The sequence below is a fragment of the Thunnus maccoyii genome, chromosome 18 (assembly GCF_910596095.1).
Source record: "Thunnus maccoyii chromosome 18, fThuMac1.1, whole genome shotgun sequence".
NCBI classification, from domain to species: domain Eukaryota; kingdom Metazoa; phylum Chordata; class Actinopteri; order Scombriformes; family Scombridae; genus Thunnus; species Thunnus maccoyii.
Genome location: NC_056550.1, coordinates 26,608,728 through 26,634,040, shown reverse-complemented (window position 1 = coordinate 26,634,040; position 25,313 = coordinate 26,608,728). Strand labels below are relative to the sequence as shown.

Here is a 25,313-nt window from a genome sequence, read left to right as displayed (position 1 = left end):
AACTATTGCTTGAGTTCTGCCAGTAAGATAACTGCTAAACCAGTTACATGCATTTGTGTCAAACAGGTGCCAAACAATGTTAGTTTACTTTGAGATATTGTACTAATAAACAAAGTGGATTTTTCATTTGGGATCTGGTGAACAACATATCATTAGTCAAAGTTTAAGTTTATTCAGGGCCTTTTGAATTGCCAAAAAATCTGCCTGTAATTTAGACAAAACTTTGTCAACAGTAAATGCTTTAGACAAATCAATGAACAGGGCAATACAACACTCCTTCTTATCCAGAGAACAGATTACATTATTGACCACCTTGCATGCTGCTGTCAATGTGCTATGTTCAGACTGATGGGGGTTTAAAATGCAGTGCTCATCTTCAACTGAGGTAAGTGTAGATAGATTTTGATTTTCAAACGGGTGCCCAGAAGAAATAAAATGAATATTAAAAATATCACAGATTTCCAAAATCCAAAATTGTTTTCCAAAATGTTCCTGGATTACCACTACAACTACTACAAGATCTGCAAATCTGTAGAGGACTCTTGAGCCTTGTGCTTTTGCCCATGCTACATCCCTTAATCTTAACATCTCTGAGATTTCAGGTGTGAACCAAGGATTCAATCTATTTCTTACCCTGTATTTCTTAAAGGGAGCATGTTTATTTGCCAAGGAGTTAAAAGCATCTGTGAAATGGCTTTATCATGAGGGAAAGCCTGCTCAGCAAAATGTTTAAGGTCTTTCTTTATAATGATATGTGATGGAATATTTTTCGTCTGGAATCTCTAATGCAGAAAACTGGACAATGATCACTTAAGTCTAGTGCAAACACACCACTGGCTGTGAATTTATGTGGTTTGTTTGTTAGGATTATAAATTTAATTCAATACAATGATTTTTTTAGCCCCTCAGAAGAAGAATGTAAACAATCAAGGTTAAGGTCATAGATGGGCAAAACTTCAGAAGCCTCATACTCAGGTAATAGATTTACTAATTTATCTAAGGTACTTTGATGAACAGACGGGGGGCAATAGGCCCCGATTAGCACCATATTATTAAAAGCTAGGAATTTAAAGCTAGGAATTCAAATTCTTTTGGCAGAGACACAGAGTGCAACACAGACGCAGCAAAAGAGTTTCTCATAAAAATAACAACTCCTTCCCGCCCTGTAGTTCAGTCCACCCTATATGTATTGTAACCGTCAAGTGCAATGACATCATTCTTAATTTTATCAGACAACAGGTTTCTGTTGGAAGTAAAATATCTGGATTGGTTTGTTGGACCCAAATTCTAATGGGATCCAGTTTTGGTACCAACCTTCTCACATTCATGTGGATTAATCCAAGACTTCTGCAGTTAAGGAAGTCAAGAAGAGTATCAACTAAAACTTGATTAGTAGTGTCATTTCTCAAGCCAGGCCCTTGGTCATAAAACAAATACAAGGGAATTAGCTTTAGATTTCCAATATTTATACCATTTTGACCATGCCAGCCAGGTCAGCAGATAAGATATGCTTAGGAATACAAAGTCAGTTCAACATTTGTTGATAAAAGGTGTGAGCCTTCCTGGGAAGGATGGAGGCCATCTGGTTTACAAGCAACAAAGCTTATTTAAGAAGGCAGCAAAATTGTCAACAAAGGGGGCCAGATGTCATACCTGTGAGCAGTGCAGGAAGTGTCTAGTTCTCTTAGCTGTTAAAAGATGACATGTGATTTCTAAAACCTGTCATGAATATATGTCAATAACACTCCAATAACTTGAGTTACAATATTTTTGCTTCACTTCTGCTGTCAAAGCTACATTAAACACATTAAGAAAAACAGGAGTATTCATTGTATAAAACATCATTCAACAGAATCTTAAAATGTTCTAGGTTTAAAAAATGTTCTAACTTAAGGGTGTCCCGAAGCTTATTCCCCCTATGAGGAGCATAGTAGGTGGATGCAATCTTTCCCAGCTCTGTATTCATATAAGAGACATTCAAGATAAGTAAGTAAGTAAAACTTTATTTATGTAGCGCTTTTTAAAACACACAGTTACAAAGTGGTTCACAAACACACACACACACAGAGTGTAATTTAAAATATAAAATATAACACAGCACAGAGAGGAACAGATCAAACTGTTGGAATTGTTTGTTGGACCCAGATTCTAATGGAGTCCAGTTTTGGTACCAAGCTTCCCAAATTCCTGTGGATTAATCCAAGACCTCTGCAGTTTAGGAAGTCAAGAAGAGTATCAACTAAAACTTGATTAGTAGTGTCATTTCTAAAGCCAGGCCCATGGTAATAAAACAAGTACAAGAGAATTAGCTTCAGATTGCCAATATTTACACCACTTTGACCATGCCAACCATGCCAACCATGCCAGCCAGGTCAGCATATAAGATAGGCTTTACAGGAATGCAAAGTCAGTTCAATGTTTGTTGATAAAAGGTGTGAGCCTTCCTGGGAAGGATGGAAGCCATCTGATTTACAAGCTGCGGCTTATTTAAGAAGGCAGCAAAATTGTCAACAAAGGGGGCCAGATGTCATACCTGTGAGCAGTGCAGGAAGTTTCACTTGATGGGACACTTTGAAGAAACATCAGCACACTCACACTGTGTAGAGAGTGCACTTGAACTGTCTGGTTCTCTTAGCTGTTAAAACATGACACGTGATTTCTAAAACTTGTCATGAAAATATGTCAATAACACTCCAATAACTTGAGTAATGATATTTTTGCTTTACTCCTGCTGTCAAAGCTACATCAGCAAATACACCACAGTTACACACACACACTCAAGTACAAAACTCACTGAGGAGCAAGACACCACCACTGGCAGGGTTGAAGGTTTGATTCCCAAACTAAAAACCATTTCAAGGTTCAATTTTATTGTCATTATACAATACAGGATGGCACAATGAAATGCAGCTGTAGCATACTCCTCACTACACACACAGAAAATGTATGAGCAAATAATATTAAATATAAAATTATAACATTAAAATTCAAACAAAGTATGTTAACATTAGCACTAAAAGAAGTAGTTAAATAAATGAAAAACTATAACCATACACACAAACACACACAGTTTTTTTGTTTTTTTTTCTTTACAATATTTGCAAAATCAATGTAATTTGCAACTCATAGTGCAAAAAAACTTACTTGAGTTAGTAGATGGAGTGAGTGTAGTGCAAAGACAATGGTATGGTAATATGCATAAATGTGCATAATGTGCATCTTTACTAAAAGCTGCAACTTCTGCTCTGTGTAAAGGAGCTGTGATCAATCCCACAGAGAAGTACTGTGGAATATTCTGGCATATAGTAGACTGTAGGCAGCGATCGTGTGCCAGAATCGTTATTATAGATTAATTGAATACATTCCTTACATTAATGGGGGAGAAAAGAAAAAAAAAAAACAACAAAGTTCTGATATACAAATCTGTTTTCAGTTTTTGGACTTTTTCTCTAATCTTTGATTCTTGCTGAAATATTGGATCATTTGAACATTTATTGAAATGAAAGCTTGTGAGAAGTTTAGAGGGAAAAATCACTATTTGGTGGAGCTGTTAACAACTCATAGACATGTGAAATGTGACCCCGACTACACACTGCTTTTTGTAAGATGTCAAAAGCCAAAAAGGTTGGAAACCACTGGTTTCATCTTCAACAATGTGTTGTATTTTAAAAGCTTGTTATATTATCCATTGTGTCAAATCTTTATCTCAAAGTAACTAAAGCTGTCAAAGAAATGTAGTGGAGTAGAAAGTACAATATATCCCTCTGAAATGTAGTGGAGTGGAAGTATAAAGTAGCATCACATGGAAATACTCAAGTAAAGTACAAGTAGCTCAAAACTGTACTTAAGTAGTAAGAGTTGGAAATTAGCAATAGCTGTAAACTCTCTGTGCAGTACATCAGTTTCATGCTCTGTATCAGAACTATGTTAAATTGCGTCGTCCCTATCAAATAAAATAAAAGAAGAAGAAGTACAGTAGTTGAGTAAATGTACTTATTATGTGTTATTTTCTACCGCTGTATGTGACTCACTGTCCTGGTTGTCCAGACATGTTATATTCATTCAGAAACCAGTCAACTGATGATGCATTACTTATGGTCTAAATATATATTGTGACCAAAATATCCCATTGAGAAAACACTCTTAAAAACAGAACATTTCCAATCCTCCAAACAGCATTTACCGATTAATTCTTAATTTTTTACATTAGTTCCCCTTCTTCTTCTCACCATTGTTTTTCAAACACACAGGGGATGGCGACAGAGAGCCCAGTGTAGATTACCACTGATGAGAATAACAAAGAATAGTGCAACATTGATTGACAATATTTTTATAAATGTAAGGGAAGATACAAAGTGAACTACTAGTGAACGATGAAAATGATCATTTGCCTGTTTTTACAGTATTAAAAATGAACAATAAGTTAAAACTAAGAACAAATAGGCAGACTAACAACTTGGTTAAAATAAAATCACCAGAGGCAGTTATGGCTCTTAAAGCAGAACTTTTAAATCATGATTGGCAAGAAGTTTATGTAGATACTAATGAATCATATGATGCATTTTTAGATACATTCTTGAAACTTTATGACTGACATTGTCCATTGAAAGAGTATAGCCTAGACAAAATCCTAAAAAGAGGGGAAAACCATGGTTATCAAATGGTTTGGAAAAAGCTTGTAAAAAGAAAAATAGGATCTACATGGAATTTATCAAGCAATGAACAAAGGAAAAGAAGGACAAGTACAAAAAGCATAAAAACAGACATCCATTATGTCTATCTATTATGTAAACTTAACTTTCTTGTAAATCTGTAAACACTACTTGACCATGTAGATGGTCCAGGTATCATCGGATAATTTGTAATTAATTTGTAATTTGTAATTCATTTGTAACGAAAAACCAATCAAACCTGGCCCATTTTTGGTTTTTGCCGATTCGTTTTATCGTTATTGCTTTTTAAAATTGAATATTGAGCAGGTCTGCGGACATCAAGCCAATTCATTTTTGCGTTTGAAACCAAAAACGAAAAACTAAATCATGCGATCTATTCCTTTTTAGTTTCCCAACGAAAATCCAGAAAACCAAATTCAAAAGACCGTGCAATTTTGGTTTAGAAATCAAGTATTTTTGTCAGTTTTGTACGATAGCGGAAGTGGCTACATTAGCTCAGAGAAAACCTGCAGCGTCTCATTTGTGTTCATGTTCAGCAACAGCGAAAAGCCAGTCTGTCTCATGGCATTCGTGAATAAGTCATGAAATTTAATCTATTAATTTATTTTTATATGTATTCGTGTACATGGACACAATATTTTCCGTGACACTCTGCACGACTTTCAAACTAATGTATTTCAGTTGGAAGTAGTTTTGCGCCTGCAGCAGTTTTTCTCATTTATTTTCTTCTCATTTTCTCATTTTTAACTATAACCGCTACATCACTCAACATTTACTCACAGGATATTTTCCTCGTTTTTATTTCCTTATTTTAATTTTACCAGTCCGGTGGGCGGACCGAAGAGGATAAATATGAGTATTTTCCTCACTGTCGATTTTAATATCTTTCACGTTTCCGAGAGGTTATGGCCATCCGTTTTAATTATTTCACCTTCGACCCTGAGAAATCAAGTATTTTTGTCAGTTTTGTACGATAGCGGAAGCGGCTACATTAGCCTACCCATGATCCTCAGCGACCGTTGCTATGGTGAAGATGCCAGCGACAGCCTTAACATATAGTCAGTATAACATTGTGTAGTACTGCAGATTATGGTTATGATTGGGATCAACGTACTTTACTGTACATTGAACTGTAAAGAAAATAGTGTGTGCTATGGACAAAGAAACAAAGTGTATGAAGTATATGAAGGTGACAAGAATAAATTAAACATAAATAATTAATAAATAACTACATTATGTAGCAGCAGAGGTTGAATAAAATGCACAATCTAAAGTCCGGTTTGATGAAAATTACGAAAGTGAAAGTGTAGGGCTTAAATGAGGCCCCCCATCGTCATCCCGTTTACACACGCGCGAGGCTGTCACTGGCATCTTCACCATAGTAACGGTCGCTGAGGATCATGAGTAGGCTAATGTAGTCGCTTCCGCTATCGTACAAAACTGACAAAAATACTTGATTTCTAAACCAAAATTGCACGGTCTTTTGAATTTGGTTTTCTGGATTTTCATTGGGAAACAAAAAAGGAATAGATCACATGATTTTGTTTTTTGTTTTTGGTTTAGAATGAAAAAAGGAAAAAAACATGTGACTTCCGTTTTTGGTTTCATGTCCGCAGACCTGTTTGATATTCAATCCAAAAAGGAATAACGATAAAACAAATCGGCAAAAACCAAAAATGGGCCGGGTTTGATTGGTTTTTCGTTATTTGATTCTGAAACCAAAAACGTTTTTTTGTTTTTTGTTTTGAAACAAACAACAGATTTACGTTTTTTTGGTTTTTGAATTACAAATGAATTACAAATTATCCGATGATACCTGGACCGTGAATCTACTAATCCATTATTCACAGGGTCCTTCACGTTAATATTTTAGATATTATATCACTCACACTGTTGGCTAAAAATGACTAGACCGATGTTGTATGTTTTGTTGAGTTGTGTACGTACATTATCCCAAATGTTTCCAACCACTTTCATGCGCAGAGAAACATGTAATTTTATCAGGGTAACGTTTTGGTCGCCTGCCAATGGTGTCATACCCCCTCTACCAAAGAGTATACACACATAAGATGCATGTTTTGGCGTTGTGGTTTTCCTCTACAATGGTGTTTTCCTCTACCAAAGAATATACACCCACAAAATAACACATCAGCGTTGTGGTTGTCAACCAGAAACTGTCATAAATTGACTTTTATTCAGTTTTAAGCCACATTTTTATGATAAACCTTTTAGATCTTGGCCATTTTAACTATATCTTTTAACCAGATGAAGGATTTTATTCATCAGAAATCTAGATCTTAAGTTATCAGAGAAACAAGCTGAGCAAATGTTAGCAGCACCTTGGGTAGCAGCCTTTCCCGGACGTCCTCTGTCTGCTGAACAGACTTAAACTGTAACAACGACCACCTCTACATCAACTCTAAGAAGCTCAATTCAAATTATGTTTTACATTTATATTGTCCAGACCCTTCAGTCAATATTTACATGCTTTGCCTTTGTCTGGTGATAAAAACACCAAATATCACATGCCTGGAGCTAAGTGCTGATGTCTTTTTTTGTTTGTTTTTCTTTTATTCCATCAGGAGTCACAAGATCCCAGTCAGAGGACAGAAGGACTTCTTCCCCAGTGACTCAGATGAGCAAACGGAGCAACTTTCAAGAAAAACCTCTTTCAATGTTCATTTGGGCATTTGACTGTTGTTTTAAGACAGCCTTGAAAGATTGTGAACCTGTCCTTTAATGTCATATCATCAATTAGAAAAATCTGAGCCAAAAATGATTTGGTGTATGCAATACATGCAAACATGGAATAACTACTCTGGTTTTGTATATGTTAAGTGAGTACTGATGCAGTCTTAGTTTGACATTATCATGAAATATATTCCACCATAACAGCCATTGAATGCATAAGTTTTTATTTGATTGAAAAAGAATTACAGAGAGACCCCATATTTGTGGTAAGAAATGATCATTAATGACACTGACACGAGTGCACAGACTTTCATTTTGATCAACAAATCATCTTCTGATTATATTTCATGCAGGTTTAATGTGTCTACATTGACTTCCAGAGCTTGATATGGCCTTACTTTACATTATGACGCTGCCTATATTATTCCAGCATGTCATATGTGACCATTATAGCTACAGTTCACGATTAAGGACCTTTGCCCCCCCATGAATTTCAAGCCGTGTAGCTTCCCAGTCAAAAACGTTTCCTCTTGGTACTCTCTTCCCAGAGGACATGTCTTGGATGGTGCTGTCTGGGAGAACAGAGTCCCACATATTAACATCACTGATCTCCCCGACAAAACTCTGTTTGGCATCAAAAGAACCCCTATAACTGTCCAGATCTTGTCCGAGGATAACCCTGCCTCCAGACTGCACTCTGTGACCCTTCTTGTAGATTTTAGTCAGGCTTTTCCTCCCGTCCAGGAAGAGGGCAGTAGCACCTGAACTGGAATCCCAGGTGACACAAAGGTGGGTCTCAAGCGCACCAAGCTGAGGGACTTGGAAGTGAACAGCTTCTGAACCTGCCGATGTTCTAAGGTACAGGGACAATCTAAACACACACACATATACATTTCATTTGTCAGCGGTCTAACATTACAAAATTAAAATATGTCAGCAAAAAAAAGAGCTTGGTACATGTGAGTCAGTCCCCCAAGGAAATTGTGCTTTTGTGATCACAATAATTAACGCAAATTCAAGAAATCTTGCAATTTTACTAAATTACTGCAACTTTTCCGCATGAAATTTCCAAATGAACAGACCACTTGTGATTTGGAGGATTTGTCGCATTTGGTGTGGTGGTAACTTGCAAGTTCTGGTGGAAGATAGACAAATCTCACCTGCCAACAAAACTGATGCCATAGACCAAGCAAAATAATTCCCAAATGTTCCCAAAGAGTTTTGCATTCAATTGGTCAGAAGAAAAAAAGTTGACAGGTTGTTCAGACAGGAAAGATGGACCTAATCTACCTAAAACATAGAAATGGGCCCTTTAAATTAAACTATATTTTTATGTTAATGGATTTATTTCAATGGCATTATTGACTGATCTTATTTGTTGCTAATGTTGAGGTGAAAGTTAATTTAATAAAGGCTTATAAATGAAAGTCAGGTACAGTATTTTATTCAGGATCTCATGTTCAGAAAATAAATCTAAAAATTAGCACTGAAATAAAGTTGTTTCTGTGATATGCAGTATGCTTCTCATCTAAGGAAGTGATTACATATGACTCCTCATTGGTAAAAAAATAAAATCAAGTTACTTTCCTTTCTTGCAATTTTTCCAAATTTCTGCAATTTTAACACAAAAACATACATAAAACAGTGCAAACTGTATCAGAATTGTGAGAAAAAACACTGCAAAATTGAGCATTTTTGGCTGCTATAATCACAAAAATACTGAAATCCTGGAGGGATTTAACACATATTTCTTACAGATTTCATCAGTTTAATAAAAGTGGTGAAATTTAGGAGAATATAATGACAAAATATTGCCTCATCTTGGATCTTTAGTATCTTAAAGCCAAAATATTCTGTTTTGTTGGCCTTTAAAGTGTTGTGTCACTGTGTCAAATATTTAGAATTCAGTCAGAGCTTTAATCTTAAGTTTGGAGCACAAAGTGTCTACCTGCCGTCCAGTTCACGCCACACATTCAGCTCATCAGCGTTTGTTGTCCGATATGCAAAGAGAATGACCTCACGGTGCCCACTGAGCTCTGTGGCGACACGCATGCACAGAGTGAATGCCGCCAAGTTCAGAGATTTCAGAGGGTTCAACTCAACATAATCGGTACATGTCTTTGTGGGGAATACCACGGTCTTAATGCCATCACTCACTGTAAGACAAGAAACAGAGATTTTATTAGGAAAATGTACAAAGAACAGAGTTCCAATGAGCTTTCAACAACAATGAAAAAAATATAATTGGAAAACGCTTTTAAATATGAAAGACAGAAATTTATTAGGGGCCGAAAGGCAGCTTAGGGCGAGGACCCTATTGTTTTTCGTGTGTTTGTTTGTTTGTTTGTTTCTTTCTTTCTTTCTTTCTTTCTTTCTTTATTATTATGCCTCTTAAACACTAAAATTGACCTCCTAAATATGCTCAAAAACTCACCAAATTTGGCACACACAGCAGGTCTGGTGAAACATTTGATAAAATGTAAAATATAACCCCTTAAGTTCCAAAATGTGCTCTCTAGCACCACCTATGCAATTAAAATGGCCGGCACGGCCCGTAGGAATGTCGTGGAGAGATCAAACCAAAACTCAATTATTCGTGCCGTATACCTACAAATCATATGCTGACACCCCTGACCTAAATCCAACAGGAAGTCTGCAATTAGCCTTTCAAAATAAGACTTTGCCCCAACTTTGGCCCCCGAACAAACATTATCTCCTCCTAGGGCATTAATTGTATCGGCTTCAAAGTGTAATAGGTGACTTATGACACTGTGCTGAAAATAGTTGTTAAAACTTTGTAATAACTCGAACGGTTTGGATTTTACAAGCCCTGAAAGTTGCAGTGCCACATCACCCTTACAATGTAAAACAATGGGGAGGCAATCTATGGGCATGAACTTTGTGTCAAACAGAGGCTTCTGACATCTAAACTATAAGTCTGACCACTTCCAAACCTGTATCAATGGATTCCCCATGAAATTTCCAACTATAAAATGATTTTTAATGTAAGATTTGGCCAAAGTCATGGGATTTATGAGGAGATTTCACAAGAAGCGTACTCTAATATCCTCCTCTCCAGCTGCTCCTGGTGATGTCACTCCCTCAGTGCTGTGAAACATTCCGCAATACACACTCATTATAAAATCACAGGAGGAGCAAGAAAAGACTTTCAAACTCACACTCTAATATCTCAAAAATAATAAAAGATAGAAAAAACATGTAAATTCAAGATTTGTAGGTAAAAGTCTCATGACTCATTGAAAGTTCAAATGTAGTCTGTATCTAAAACTATGTGGAAGCAGTAAATGTTCAAAAAGGTGTGGGTTCGCTCACACTCTCCATTCAAATATATGAGTATTTTTCTGTGTCCAGCTGCAGTTACTTATTGTCTCTACACACCTGACAGTACACATGTCAATCAAACTTTCAAAATAAACGCACACCACACTTGTAAGAAATATCCCTCATTTTTAAAAAGTGAAATGATCTGATCCCGACAGGCCAGAGTGCAAGGTCCCCACCCATGTGAGTGGCACTGGAAATATGTTGCTTGACATTAAAAGATTCAATAATATTAAGGAATTCAGTGGCTACACAATTAGTGGAATCATTGATGTGCACATTAAATCACCAACTAATACACTTTGTCCAGCTTAATAATGCAAGTCAGAAAGTCAGTAAACTCAGATAAAAACTGACCTGCTGGACCAGGAGGTCGATAAATTAAAATACAATAAAATGGCTACAGCCGACCAACTTAAGTCAGTTGTAATTCAAAAGTAGTAAAGGCTTCTGTGAAAACCAATTGATTATATTTAGTTTTCCAATCCAAACACTGATGTGACAACTGAACTGAACTGTAAATGTAAAAAAAAAAGAAGAATTGATGTATGTATTTCCCTTGTCTATGTCTCGTCCCATAGTTCTGGCCAACCAGAGCCTTACTAAGAATTTTAAATACCTTGGTGTTTATCTCAACACCCACCACACATTTGAATAAGAAAATATATCTATACAGTCAGATCAGGCCATATCTTACACTTTGTTTCTAATACGTATCTTCATGCCGTTATAATTAAAAAAATGTCCAACTGTCTCCCAATTTGGTCTCTTACCACCTCAGAACATATTGACCCAATATCTAAACTCTACAATAGAGCTCATGAAATTCATCTTTGAGTTTCTCCTTGGACACATCATTGTATAGTACTTTTGCAATTTAAATCATAAAATTTTCATAATTATACAGTACGTAGTGCTATTAATTTGTAATATCAATTATGTTATCACCTTCTCCCTTCTTCACTTTGTTCTATATTGCCAGGACATTACTCCATAAATATTTTTAGAAAATACAATAATCAGTTGCGTTATTACAATAATTGCTGAAGGGAAATCTGTTGCTCGCTCCCTGCAGACATACATGTTATGTATCCACAGATTTACCTGCTTTTATTTCCTCCTTCCTCTGTGTACATATTCTTTTATCTCAGTGTGTTTCATATGTTCATGCCATATTGTATAATTACAAGGAGCATGAAGACTTGTTATGCATTTTACACTTTAATTTAACTAACAAATTACAAAGTCATTTTCAGGGACGTAGTGGCATTTAAATGCACCTAAATTCAGTTTTAGGCATGCAACTAAAATTCATTTTTCATGTTTAATTTGTTTTGGAAATTAACTTATTGTTTTGTCTATAGGATGACAGAAAATAGAAAAAAAAGTCTATTATAAGTTCTCAGAGTGCGTAGTGATGTCCTGTTCCATCCAACTAAAAGTCCAAAATCCAATGCTACTTAGTTCACCATCATAAGAGACAAAGGAAACTAGTAACTATTAACATTTCAGAAGCTGCAACCAGATCATTTTTGCTTGAAAAATGACTTAAATGATTAATCAACTATTAAAATAGTTGCTGATTAATTTTCTGTAAATCAAATTATCGTTTAGTTTCAGTCATTCAGTTCATTGACTTTTAAATTCGCAAACAAACCATTACATTTATATTTTCCATGTATGTACAGATATGCACATTAAGACACAAAAGAAAAGTAGACAAATACCTGCCAACATCGTGGAGATGGCAACAAGAAAAAGAATGCCTGAAAATTTCATTTTGTCCAAGTAAACCTGCAGAAAATGAGAGACTTTACATAAGTCATTGCACATATGTTCATGCATCTTGTAATTCTGAGTTAAATGCAGCGTTTGACCACTGTCAGTAGTTTGTTATGTACAAAAATAATACATAAAGATATAAAAGTAGAATGAAGCTGTATACATACTGTGCCGCTGTGAGGACCCTGCTACAGAAAATCTGAACGGAGGGTTTTTATAGCCTGACTTCCCAAACTCCTCCTCATTACAAAATACTGGTAACAGCATCACTTGACTATTCCTTGTTTGTGTTATGGAATTTCTTGAGAATTACTTGCATGTTTGATTGCATTTGACTGTTGTGACAGTTTTGATCTCATCCGTGTTAAGAGGGCAGCCAAACTGAACTAAGCAAATATGAACAGGACTTCTCTAGAACTCTTCGGTCCACATGCAGCTGATTGTTATTCTTATTGATAGCAAACACTGCTGCCCACTGCTTAATTTGCAGCCTTTTAAAGGGCAAATCAATGATTTTCCATATTTTTCCTGTTGTCTACAAATCCAATGAGATCTTCTTATTATAATAAATAAAACCTTAAAATATTTCCAAAATCCAGAATGAAAGTTGAAACTTTAAACTGCCAACATGAACAAGAAGTCACTCAGAAAAAAATGAAATGTGAACATTTACAAACCAAACACCAGATTGCTAATACTGACAGCAGCTGGTCGTAGTGGAAGTAGGGGTAGCCACAGCGACCCCTGAAATCTCATTGGCCACCACTGTGGCCTCCCCAGACCTGACAGGTCATTGGTCAAGTTCATTAATACAATAAGGCGGGACAAATGCTGGTCAATCAGTAATGACAGCTGATCAGCTGATATAGGGCCAGTTTGCCATTTCCAGCTACTACAGTATTGGTTGGACTGAGCCCATGAGAGCTGACCTCTGGTCTGTGGATTTAAGACCATGAGTCAGAAAAAAGCAGGTCTCGAAATCAAAAGCACATGCTGGCTGCCAGGACTCAGGACTCCGTTCACAGTGACTGCAAGCTGAGCTAACGCCACGATGATATAAATAACACACTGACGACTGTTTTAAATATGTTTTGCACAGGTAAGTATAATGGGACTGTTATGGTGACAAAATACAGTTGTTGTGGATATTGTGTCATACATTGTAGCTCGGCTCAGTGCGTAGATTGTGTGCGTAGCGAGTGTGTGATCAAGAGAAAGGGCCTGTGTGTGAAGGTGAGGCTGGCAACCGGAGCAGAGAGTATGAAATTAGTAGTATAGCTGGGAACATAGCAGTGCAGTGTGTGTACAGTTTAGAATATTTGTCAGTAAATAAATGCTACAACTGCTCAAGAGCCAAGTCAAGTTCCTGTGTCTTGTTTGCCATCTGCTGATTAAAGTGAAGGGGGTTAGCCCCAAAGTTAGCAACAACCTTGGCTCTATAGCAGAACACAAAGTGTCCCCTGTGTGTCCGACTACAGTCTGGACACTGAAGCAGGAAAGATTATCAATGTGTTTTGACTCACATAAAATGTGAATTTGAATGTACATGTTGGGCTGAGAAGTGTGTGCTGGAAGTATTAGTGATTCATGCTAGCAATTAGCATTAGTGATTGGAATGTTTAATTCACAGTTTATTTCTTAACGGATAGCATTAATGACCATTTTGACAACAATAAGTCCCATGAAATGTTTAGTTTATGTGCAACCACCACAGTAGTTTGTTCAGTTTTGGTTAACTGCATTTTACTGTGTAATGTAGATGATGTTACTTGTGTTCAGGGTGTGTACTGTAAGAGGGAGATCATTGCTAGGATACAGGTATTATAGAGCCTGTGAAATGTTTAGTTTATGTAAACCCAACAGTAGTTTGTTCAGTTTTGGTTAACTGCATTTTTCTGTGTAATGTAGATGATGTTATTTCTGTTCAGGGTGTGTACTGTAAGAGGGAGATCATTGCTAGGATACAGGTATTATAGAGCCTGTGAAATGTTTAGTTTATGTAAACCCAACAGTAGTTTGTTCAGTTTTGGTTAACTGCATTTTTCTGTGTAATGTAGATGATGTTATTTCTGTTCAGGGTGTGTACTGTAAGAGGGAGATCATTGCTAGGATACAGGTATTATAGAGCCTGTGAAATGTTTAGTTTATGTAAACCCAACAGTAGTTTGTTCAGTTTTGGTTAAGCGCATTTTTCTGTGTAATGTAGATGATGTTATTTCTGTTCAGGGTGTGTACTGTAAGAGGGAGATCATTGCTAGGATACAGGTATTATAGAGCCTGTGAAATGTTTAGTTTATGTAAACCCAACAGTAGTTTGTTCAGTTTTAGTTGAGCACATTTTTCTGTGTAATGTAGATATGTTATTTGTGTTCAGGGTTTTTACTGTAAGAGGGAGATCATTGCTAGGATACAGGTACTTAGGCTGGAGAGGTTTATTTCCCACCAATAGCTAGACTCGACAATAGACCTCATAAAATTCATATTAGTGTTTCTCCATGGACACATCATTGTGTAGGACTTTGGCAGTCTTAATCATTAAATTTTCAAGATTATACAGTACTTAGTTGTATTAATTTGTAACATCAACTATGTTATCACCTTCTCCCTTCTTCACTTTGTTCTATATTGCCACGACATTACTCCATAAATATGTAAAAAATGTAAATAATCAGTTATGTAATTACCATAATTGCAGAAGAAAAATCTGTTGATCGCTTCCTGCAGCGCAGTACACCTGTGCCTTCAGTTCAGTTAGGTTTTAATTACAGTGCTCTCTGAAAATAAATTTGGTAAAAAACAGGTAAAAGCAGGTAAATCTGTTTTTACATGCTTTTATTTCCTTCTTCCTCTGTCTACATATTCTTTTATCTCAATGGGTACGTTTACATGCATACTAATATTCTCCTGTTATTCCAAATATGACAATATTCTGAATTTGATGCGGGTCATGTAAACAGCATATTCCGTTTGGATATTCCGAATTAGGCCTTATTCCGAATTTCATCATTTTTGATTAAGACAGGTGGGATATGCTGGTATTATTCTGGTTTTGGGAGCATTCTTTGGACATATATACATTGCATTTGGAATATGCGTCTCAGCTGGGGTTTTTGCTGCAGTTTACGACACACGGCCCTCTTGCCTATTTACCCCCGCACAGGCACAATAACAATTACTGGACCAGGAAGGCAGCCAGAGGAAAGGAATGACAGGAGAGTGGAGAGCTGTTCAATGCGGGCTGGAAAAGCAGAGTGAGCCTTCTTCACAACGGGGACGGAGGGGTTTGGTTATCATCCTGACTGACTGTGACGACTCGGCGTGATCCATCAAAAACACTCAGCAGTGTAGTAAACATCATGGGACAACCTAGGTACTGGATGTGCCTGTAACTGTAAATTTATGGCATCAGTTATATCAATACCACTTATAAATATCAGGAAGAAGCTCACTCATGTTTTTCATCTCGCTGGTTTATTTCCTCTGTATGTATGTAGCAGCTGTACCATGGTGGTTGTTCACAGGGTGAAGAACACCAGCAACACCAGGAATCAGGGTCTGCACATTTATTCTATAAAAGTAGCATGGAACATAGTTAGTACACAGACACACAGTGGCAGGCTCTCTCTCAGTCCCCAGCACAAAAGCTTTCCAACTTTTTTTTTCATTAAAATAAACATAACAAAATACTGCTATAAATAAAATGCGTGCACACTAAAAAAATGTATCACCTTACAGTAGTTACACATGTGTATTTGAAATCAACAGTTACAATAAAAGCAAAATGAAAGTAATAATTGAATAAAATTAATATTCACTGAAACAAAATTTGATGATTTCACTAGATGTCTCACCTCCCTAGTTTACATGTAAACAGAGACCCTCCTCAGAAGAAAAAGAAAAATACACATTAAATAAAGAGCGTATTTTCATGTTGTTAGGCTTCTCATTCAATGTAGTCCTTCCGTAGAAGTACACAAGAATATTACATAATGCACCTATAAGAGTAGCATGGAGCACAGTCAGTACACATACACACAGTGGCAGGCTCTCTCAGAAATAGAAAAATATTGTTTTGTCTATAGGATAACAGAAAATAGCAAAAAATGTCTATTATAAGTTCCCGAGCGCATAGTGATGTCTTGTTTCATCCGACTAACAGTCTAAAACCCAAAGTTACTGAGTTCACTATCATAGGAGACAAAGGAAACTAGTAACTATTCACATCAGCATCTCTTTGTTTTATGTATGGACTATTCCTGGATACAAGAGTTAGATTAAAATATGTGTTAAGGGATAAGCTATAATAGGTGCAGCCAGTAGTAAGAGCCTTGTATTCACAAGGTCTACTCTAATAGTGTTTTGGGTCAATTGAGGCCAGGGCATCAAAAACCTCTATATCTACTACACTGTGTAGAGAGTGCACTTGAACTGTCTGGATCTTTTAGCAGTTAAAAGATGACTGTGATTTGTAAAACTTGTTATGAAAATATGTCAATAACACTCCAATAACTTGAGTTGTGATAGTTTTGCTTTACACACTTGCTAAGCTCACTGAAGAACAAGGCATCACCACTGGCAGGGTTGGGGGTTTGATTCCCAAACTAAAAACCATTTCAAGGTTCAGTTTTATTATACAACATAGGATGGTACAATGAAATGCAGCTGTAGCATACTCCTCGCTACACACACAGAAAATGTATGAGCAAATACTAAAATATTTTAAATTAGAATAGAATAAAACATTGAAATTGGCAATAAAGTATATAAATGGAACACTAAAAGAAGTAATTAAATAAATTAAAAACTATAACTATACACACAAACACACAGCTTTTTTTTGTTTTTGTTTTTTTTTTTTTTTACAATATGTGCAAAATGAATGTAATGCAAGTTATGTAAAACTTACTTGAGGCAGTGGTGGGAGTGAGTGTAGTGCAAAGACAGTGGTATAGTAATGTACATAAATATGCATAATGTGCATCTTTACTAAAAGCTGCAACTTCTTCTCAGTGTACCACAGAGAGGTACTGTGGAATATAAAAAAAAAAAAACATAATTGTTGCTTGGATTATGTTCAGTGGCAATATTTTTACGAGTCAAAGACATGCTCTGGTTTTCGTCACTTCCCCTCCACTCAAAAATCTGTTTTTCCTCTTGTTCCTACAATTGGATGTTTGAAAGTGACTGTGCAGATTGATGTATGTGCAGAGGTTAACACTTGAAGGCTGTTTTCATATTCATCTGCTAAAAGTGGAAAGTTTATCTGTGCTCATTGAAAATCAGATTTTTAAGGGGCGGGCTTATAAGCATGATTTGTGACTTAACGAGTTTGGAAGTCAATCCTGGTCCAACATTCAACTTACACAAGTGTGATGTGGAAACTTAAGTGCACATAATGGACTTTTCAGTGAAGTAGGAGACATTTTGTGTCCAGTAGTTAAACTTCTGAAATGAAATATATTTGCATATTTGTAGATTCTTGAATTTTTAATGAGGGAGAAGGAGGAGATGCCATTTTAAGGATTTAAGTGATAATTGTACTTCTTTTTTGTGGAAAAACCACATCAGACACACATAATTGTCCTAAGCAGAGTATTTATATATATTTTAATATATGTCTGGAGGGAATCTTTAACCAAGACCACAATCTTTTCCCAACTTTAACCATGTGCATTGAGTGCCATAACAATGACAATGTTGATCATGCTTATACGAACTGATATTTCATGGGAAATCCTATTACAGAGACTGGGTAATTTAATTGGCATTAAAGGAACTGCATTAAGCTGGTTTAAGTCCTATTTATCAGATCGATTTCAGTTTGTACATGTTAACGATGAATCCTCCATGAAAGCAAAAGTTAGACACGGAGTTCCACAAGGTTCTGTACTTGGACCAATACTATTCACCTTGTGTATGCTTCCTTTAGGTAATATTATTCGGAAACACTCCATCGATTTTCATTGCTGTGCAGATGATACCCAAATATATTTATCAATGAAGCCAGATGAGACCAATCAGTTAACTAAACTCCAAGCATGCCTTAAGGATATAAAGACCTGGATGACCTACAATTTTCTGCTACTTAACTCAGACAAAACTGATGTTATTGTGCTTGGCCCTAAACACCTTAGAAACACATTATCTAATGATATAGCTACTCTAGATGGCATTACCCTGGCCTCCAGCACCACTGTGTCTGGGAGTTATTTTTGATCAGGATATGTCCTTTAACTCCCACATAAAACAAATTTCAAGGACTGCCTTTTTTCACTTACATAATATTGCAAAAATCAGGCACATCCTGTCCCAAAAAAATGGAGAAAAAATAGTACATGCATTTGTTACTTCTAGGCTGGCTTATTGCAATTCATTATTATCAGGCTGCCCAAACATGCCTCTTAAGACTCTCCAGCTGGTCCAGAATGCAGCTGCACATGTGCTGACAAAAACCAGAAAAAGAGATCATATTTCTCCCATCTTAGCTTCGCTGCATTGGCTTCCAGTAAAATCCACAAGTGAATTTAAAATCCTTCTCCTCACCTACAAAGCTCTTAATGGTCAGGCACCATCATATCTTAAAGAGCTCTTAGAACCCTATTATCCCACTCGAGCACCGCACTCCCAGAATGCAGGCTTACTTGTTCTTCCTACAGTCTCCAAAATTAGAACGGGAGGCAGAGCCTTCAGCTATCAGGCTCATCTCCTGTAGAACCATCTTCCAGATTCAGTCAGAGACACCCTCTCTACGTTTAAGAGCAGGCTTAAAACTTTCCTTTTTGATAAAGCTTATAGTTAGGGCTGACCAGGCTTGCCTTGGACCAGCCACTAGTTATGCTGCTATAGGCCTAGACTGACGGGGGACTTCCCATGATACATTGAGCTCCTCTCTCCTGCATGTTACTAACTTGACTTCGTCCCCGGAGTTCTTTGTGCTTTCTCATCTGCAGGAAACCCCAGGGACTGCTCTGCCGTGGAGATGTCCTTCTCCTGCTTTTGCTGCTGTTTGTTGTTGCTAGTCATGTATCTATTGTTATTGTTGCTGTTGTTGTTCTGCTTCCTTGCCCCCCCCCCCCCTTCCACCTTCTCTTTCTTTCTCTCTCAACCCAACTAGTCAAAGCAGATGGCCGCCCACTTAGAGTCGGGTTCTGCTTGAGGTTTCTTCACATTAAAGGTGAGTTTTTCCTTACCGCTGTCGCCAAGTGCTGCTCATGGGGGAATTGTTGGGTCTCTGTAAATGAAAGAGTACGGTCTAGACCTGCTCTATGTGAAAAGTGCCATGAGATGACTTTTGCTGTGATTTGGCGCTATATAAATAAAATTGAATTGAATTGAATTGAATTAATGTTCATGTTTGTATGAACATTTTGTGATTGTCCATTAAAAACGTTCCCTAATTATCTTGATTAAAAATGTAATTCAGGTGACGTTAGATTTTTCTCAAAACTATACTAACTTTAATTTCTAGGAGACAAGGTTGATCCTCTTCATCTGAGGACAGACTTGGTCTGCACATTTTCAACTCTTTTCTCTTTGCAATAAGGATGTTATTAAACACATTCAAAGCTGCTTTATGAAACAGGATTTTCTGAAAATAAGCCTGATTTACTGAAGTAAGTCTGGTCTATCTGTAGTCTTGCTTTCTGAAACCCCTCCCCTCCACCCCCCACCCCACCACGATCACTAAACTCACAGATCACATGAAATCCTGTTGCATTAGTGCTGCAGTTAATTGACGAAACCAACAATAAGTGAAGTGCTTTTGTATTTTTGTGTATTTTCTCTGTCACAGACTAGTCATGGTGACACAATGTTTCATGAGTTCTGTGTGCTGCAGCTTTAGATTACTTGCTGAAAAATGTCTCAAAATGTGGAACCAACTGTAGAAATACATTTAATCAAATAAACTAAAGCTGAGTTAAATGTGAGTGAATGCTTTCTTAAACACTTACACTGTCTATGTCTGCACTTCCAAACAAATAGCATTGAACAAGGACAACTTGCCGCAGATTCAGTTCCAGTGTTGTGTGACGAGGTGAAGTTCTAGTTGATCCGAGCAGAGACACACTCAAAATCTGCAGTCAGTGGCTGCAGCATTGGCGGCACATTGTTGTAGGAACTTTGAGTTTGAGCATGTTCATGAATATATACATCGACATTCTTTAAGTAATTTGACATTTGAAGACTGTCAATAATTTTAACAAAAATATGGAAAATGTTAATCAATCCATAATGAGGAATTAATCTATAATCTATAAGCTTTAGTTACTTTTCAGATGAAGATTTGACACAATGGATAATATAACAAGCTTTTAAAATACAACACATTTTTAAAGATGAAACCAGTGGTTTCCAACCTTTTTGGCTTTTGACATCTTACAAAAAACAGTGTGTAGTCAGGGTCACATTTCACATGTCTATGAGTTGTTAACAGCTCCACCAAATAGTGATTTTTCCCTCTAAACTTCTCACATGCTTTCATTTCAATAAATGTTCAAATGATCCAATATTTCAGCAAGAATCAAAGATTAGAGAAAAAGTCCAAAAACTGAAAACAGATTTGTGTATCAGAACTTTGTTTTTCCTTCTTTCCTCTCCCATTAATGTAAGGAATGTATTCAATTAATCTATGATAATGATTCTGGCACACGATCGCTGCATACAGTCTACTATATGCCAGAATATTCCACAGTACTTCTCCGTGGGATTGATCACAGCTCCTTTACACAGAGCAGAAGTTGCAGCTTTAAGTAGAAATGCACATTATGCACATTTATGCTCATTACAATACCATTGTCTTTGCGCTATACTCACTCCATCTACTAACTCAAGTAAGTTTTTTTGCACTATGAGTTGCAAATTACATTGATTTTGCAAATATTGTAAAAAAAAAACATATAGTCATAGTTTTACCTTTTTTTAATGATTTCTTTTAGTGCTAAGTTTATATACTTTGTTCGAGTTTATTGCCAATTTCATTTTTTTTATTCTATTCTAATTCTAAATTCTAAATATTTTAGTATTTGTTCATACATTTTCTGTGTGTGTGGGGAGGAGTGTAATCCTGTATTGTACAATGACAATAAAACTGAACGTTGAACCTTGAAATGGTCTTTAGTTTGGGAATCAAACCTCCAACCCTGCCAGTGGTGATGCCTTGCTCCTCAGTGAGTTTTGTACTCTGTGTACTGTGTGTGTGTGTGTAACTCTGGTATATTTGCTGCTGTAGCTTTGACAGCAGGAGTAAAGCAACAATAAAATTTCACACCTCAAGTTGCATGCATGTGAATATTATTGAAACATTTTCATGACAAGTTTTACAAGTCACGTGTCATCTTTTAACAGCTAAGAGATCCAGACAGTTCAAGTGCACTCTCTACACAGTGTGAGTGTGCTGATGTTTCTTTAAAGTGTCCCATCAAATGTAACTTCCCGCACTGCTCACAGGTGTAAGGCCTTACAACAGTGTGAGTGCGCTGATGATACTTCAAATTAGATGAGGAAGAGAAGCTCTTTTGACACTGCTCACAGGTGAAAGGCTTTTCTCCAGTGTGAGTGCGCCAATGTCTCTTTAAATCTCCAGATAGAATGAAACTCCTACCACACTGGTCACAGGTGGGAAGTTTTTCTCCGGTGTGGATACGTTGGTGATACTTCAAATATTTTGAGGAAGAGAACCTCTTCTGACACTGGCCACAAGTGAAAGGTTTTTCTCCATTGTGAATGCACTGATGTGTCTTTAAATGTCCAGATTGAGTAAAACTCTTCCTGCACTGGTCACAGGTGTAAGGCTTTTCTCCAGTGTGAGTGCGCTGATGGTTCTTTAAACTTCCAGATGCAGTGAAACTCCTACCACACTGATCACAGGTGTAAGGCTTTTCTCCAGTGTGGATACGTTGGTGATACTTCAAATATTTTGAGGAAGAGAAGCTCTTCTGACACTGGTCACAAGTGAAAGGTTTTTCTCCATTGTGAATGCACTGATGTGTCTTTAAATGTCCAGATTGAGTAAAACTCTTCCTGCACTGGTCACAGGTGAAAGGCTTTTCTCCAGTGTGAGTGCGCTGATGGTTCTTTAAATTTCCAGATTGAGTGAAACTCTTACCACACTGCTCACAGGTGAAAGGCTTTTCTCCAGTGTGAGTGCACCGATGTCTCTGTAAAGCCCCAGATACAGTGAAACTCCTACCACACTGGTCACAGGTGGGAAGTTTTTCTCCGGTGTGGATACGTTGGTGATACTTCAAATATTCTGAGGAAGAGAACCTCTTCTGACACTGGTCACAAGTGAAAGGTTTTTCTCCAGTGTGAGTGCGCTGATGGTTCTTTAAATTTCCAGATTGAGTGAAACTCTTACCACACTGGTCACAAGTGAAAGGTTTTTCTCCAGTGTGAGTGCGCTGATGGTTCTTTAAATTTCCAGATGTAGTAAAACTCTTCCTGCACTGGTCACAGGTGAAAGGCTTTTCTCCAGTGTGAGTGCGCTGATGGTTCTTTAAAGCTCCAAGTTGAGTGAAACTCCTACCACACTGGTCACAGGTGTAAGGCTTTTCTCCAGTGTGGAGCCGCTGATGGTTCTTTAAATTTCCAGATTGAGTGAAACTCCTACCACACTGGTCACAGGTGTAAGGCTTTTCTCCAGTGTGGATACGTTGGTGATACTTCAAATATGCTGAGGAAGAGAAGCTCTTCTTACACTGGTCACAGCGACGTGTTTTCTCCACAGTGTCGGCTCGCTGATGTGGATCCATTTGTCCTCCTATGAAACTCTCCTCACCCTCATCATGAGGTCCAGCTAAGTTTTTGCTTATTTGTTTCTATGATGCAAAAAGAAAGAAAGAGAAAGACACAAGGAGTGTAAGAAGGTTTTAAATAGTGGAACTGATACGAGAAGAAGTTTCCTGATGCATGAAAAACATGGACGAGGTGAAGAAGGCATATCCTTTTCCAAGCCAATAGTTTTCTATCACTAAACACCTGTGAGTGCTGTATGGCTTTTACATCATGGCCACTTACCAAAAGAACAAAGAGACACTGTGTTTAAATCATTCTCTGTGTGTTCAAATGTCTTTGTTGTCAGTTTAACTCATGGTGAGATTAGTTTCACCTGTCAGTTAGCTGCTAACAGAGACTGAAGCATCAGAACTGTTGCTATGGTTACAGGCAATTTAGTCTTGAGCCTTCATTAAAATTCTGGTTCTCACCTCTGCTGATGAGCTCATTTTGCTGTTGCTGTTTGTCTTCTCCTCTGCTTCATATTCCTCCATCTATCATCATAAAATAAAGACACAAAAAACAGCCAAGTTAACAAAAATTACAACAATACACTGCTAGAAGTGATTGTCAACCCTAGCTAGACAGTTATAGACTAATAAACAAGAATCCAGTCAGACATGTGCAACACACAGGTGGCACACAGGCATCATACTTCACTTTATGATGAGCATTTTTGAAAATAACTGCTGTTTACAAATGAACTAACTGTAAGCATTATATTTCAGAAATAGCCATTAGTGGAAATGATAAAAACCATTTAAGTGTGACTATTCAGTCAAAATAGTTATTAAAATAGTTAATTCCACAGTGTCTTTCATAACACAGAGTCTTCACTTTTGCAGAGGAAGAAGTGCATCCACATCACAACAGGACCAGTTACAATTTACAGAACAAACATGCAAATCAATTAATTTAAATAAATACCAAAATGCTTTACAGCATAACATTTATAACCAAACTTACAGTAAACTAACATTGTTTGGCACCTGTGTTTTCTATCTGTGATGTGATTTAAGTTTTCTTGTTGATGCTCTAACCTGCAGATCATCAGCTACAAGTATAAAACAGATGAACAACACTTGTATGTTCTTACCGTTTCTGTCTTAATGGAGTTTAATAGAATCCTGCAGGTGATCGGCATCTTGACTGAGCTCTGAGTAGCAGGTTTGACAGATGTACTGATTGTTTCCATGGTAACAGCTGTCAAATCCAATCCAAAATAAAAACAGATCTATAAGCCCTATCCAAAAGCTTTTTGAATATAAACAGGCCAAACTATGAAGCATTATATGCACTAAATAGCTATATAACATCACAGTCGCCCTGATGAACTAATAAAAAACTAATAAAAATGAGAGAAAAATTGAAAAAAAACCCATAATTGTAAAAAAACTTATTTGCAGCTGATAAATAGGCTGTGGGAATTCATCAGTTCATTCATATTTATATTATTATTTATATTTTATACACATTATTTTTCTTTTTAGTGCACTACATCCTGGATTAAACTATAGGCCCAAGCTAACGAAAGCTCAGAGTTCATTCTGGATATTGGAAATATTTCAAGGTTTTATTTGTTATAAAAAGAATAAGTAAACGAAGATATATCAGGCTTTTGATACACGGACAATATTTGTTAGTGTGATCAATTCATTTCTGGTTTTGGTCCTCTCATTGGATTTTTATGGAGGGTTTTGAGGGCCGAAACTAAATATATAAATGCATAAATAATTATATAATTAAATACTTAAATAAATGAATAATTATATAATAAAATGATTAAATTAATAAATAATTATGCAATTTAATGCTCAATTGCCAACATAAATAAATGCATCACAAATTAAATGAGACATTAAATATATAAATGTTAAATTTATTTGTGTATTTATTTATCTTTCAGCATTTAAGTCTTTTTAGTGTCAAAGTCCCTGTTTTTGTTACTATACTTCCACTGCAGATCAACAGGGAAACACTGTCCGAGGAAACACAAAGAGGGAATTTGATGCTAGAAAGACTGTAAATGTGTCAGATATCCACTTGATATGA

At 36.7% G+C, this 25,313-nt stretch overlaps 2 protein-coding genes and 1 pseudogene across 2 annotated transcripts; 1 reads left to right on the top strand and 2 right to left on the bottom strand.

The window, feature by feature from the left end:
* Positions 1-7,624: 7,624 nt before the first annotated feature.
* LOC121884531 (pentraxin fusion protein-like) lies at positions 7,625-12,485 on the bottom strand. The gene is made up of 3 exons (XM_042393396.1): positions 12,434-12,485; positions 9,313-9,520; positions 7,625-8,235 (listed from the first exon to the last, which is right to left on the bottom strand). The coding sequence occupies exons 1-3, from the start codon at positions 12,483-12,485 to the stop codon at positions 7,818-7,820; spliced, it is 678 nt and encodes a 225-aa protein (XP_042249330.1). The 3' UTR covers positions 7,625-7,817.
* Positions 12,486-18,401: 5,916 nt separating this feature from the next.
* LOC121884551 lies at positions 18,402-19,287 on the top strand (annotated as a pseudogene).
* A 2,475-nt stretch (positions 19,288-21,762) lies between these two features.
* Positions 21,763-24,458, bottom strand: LOC121884471 (gastrula zinc finger protein XlCGF26.1-like). The gene is made up of 3 exons (XM_042393310.1): positions 24,358-24,458; positions 23,693-23,755; positions 21,763-23,305 (listed from the first exon to the last, which is right to left on the bottom strand). Exons 1-3 carry the CDS (start codon positions 24,454-24,456, stop codon positions 21,827-21,829), a joined length of 1,641 nt encoding a protein of 546 aa, XP_042249244.1. The 5' UTR covers positions 24,457-24,458; the 3' UTR covers positions 21,763-21,826.
* Positions 24,459-25,313: the final 855 nt, after the last annotated feature.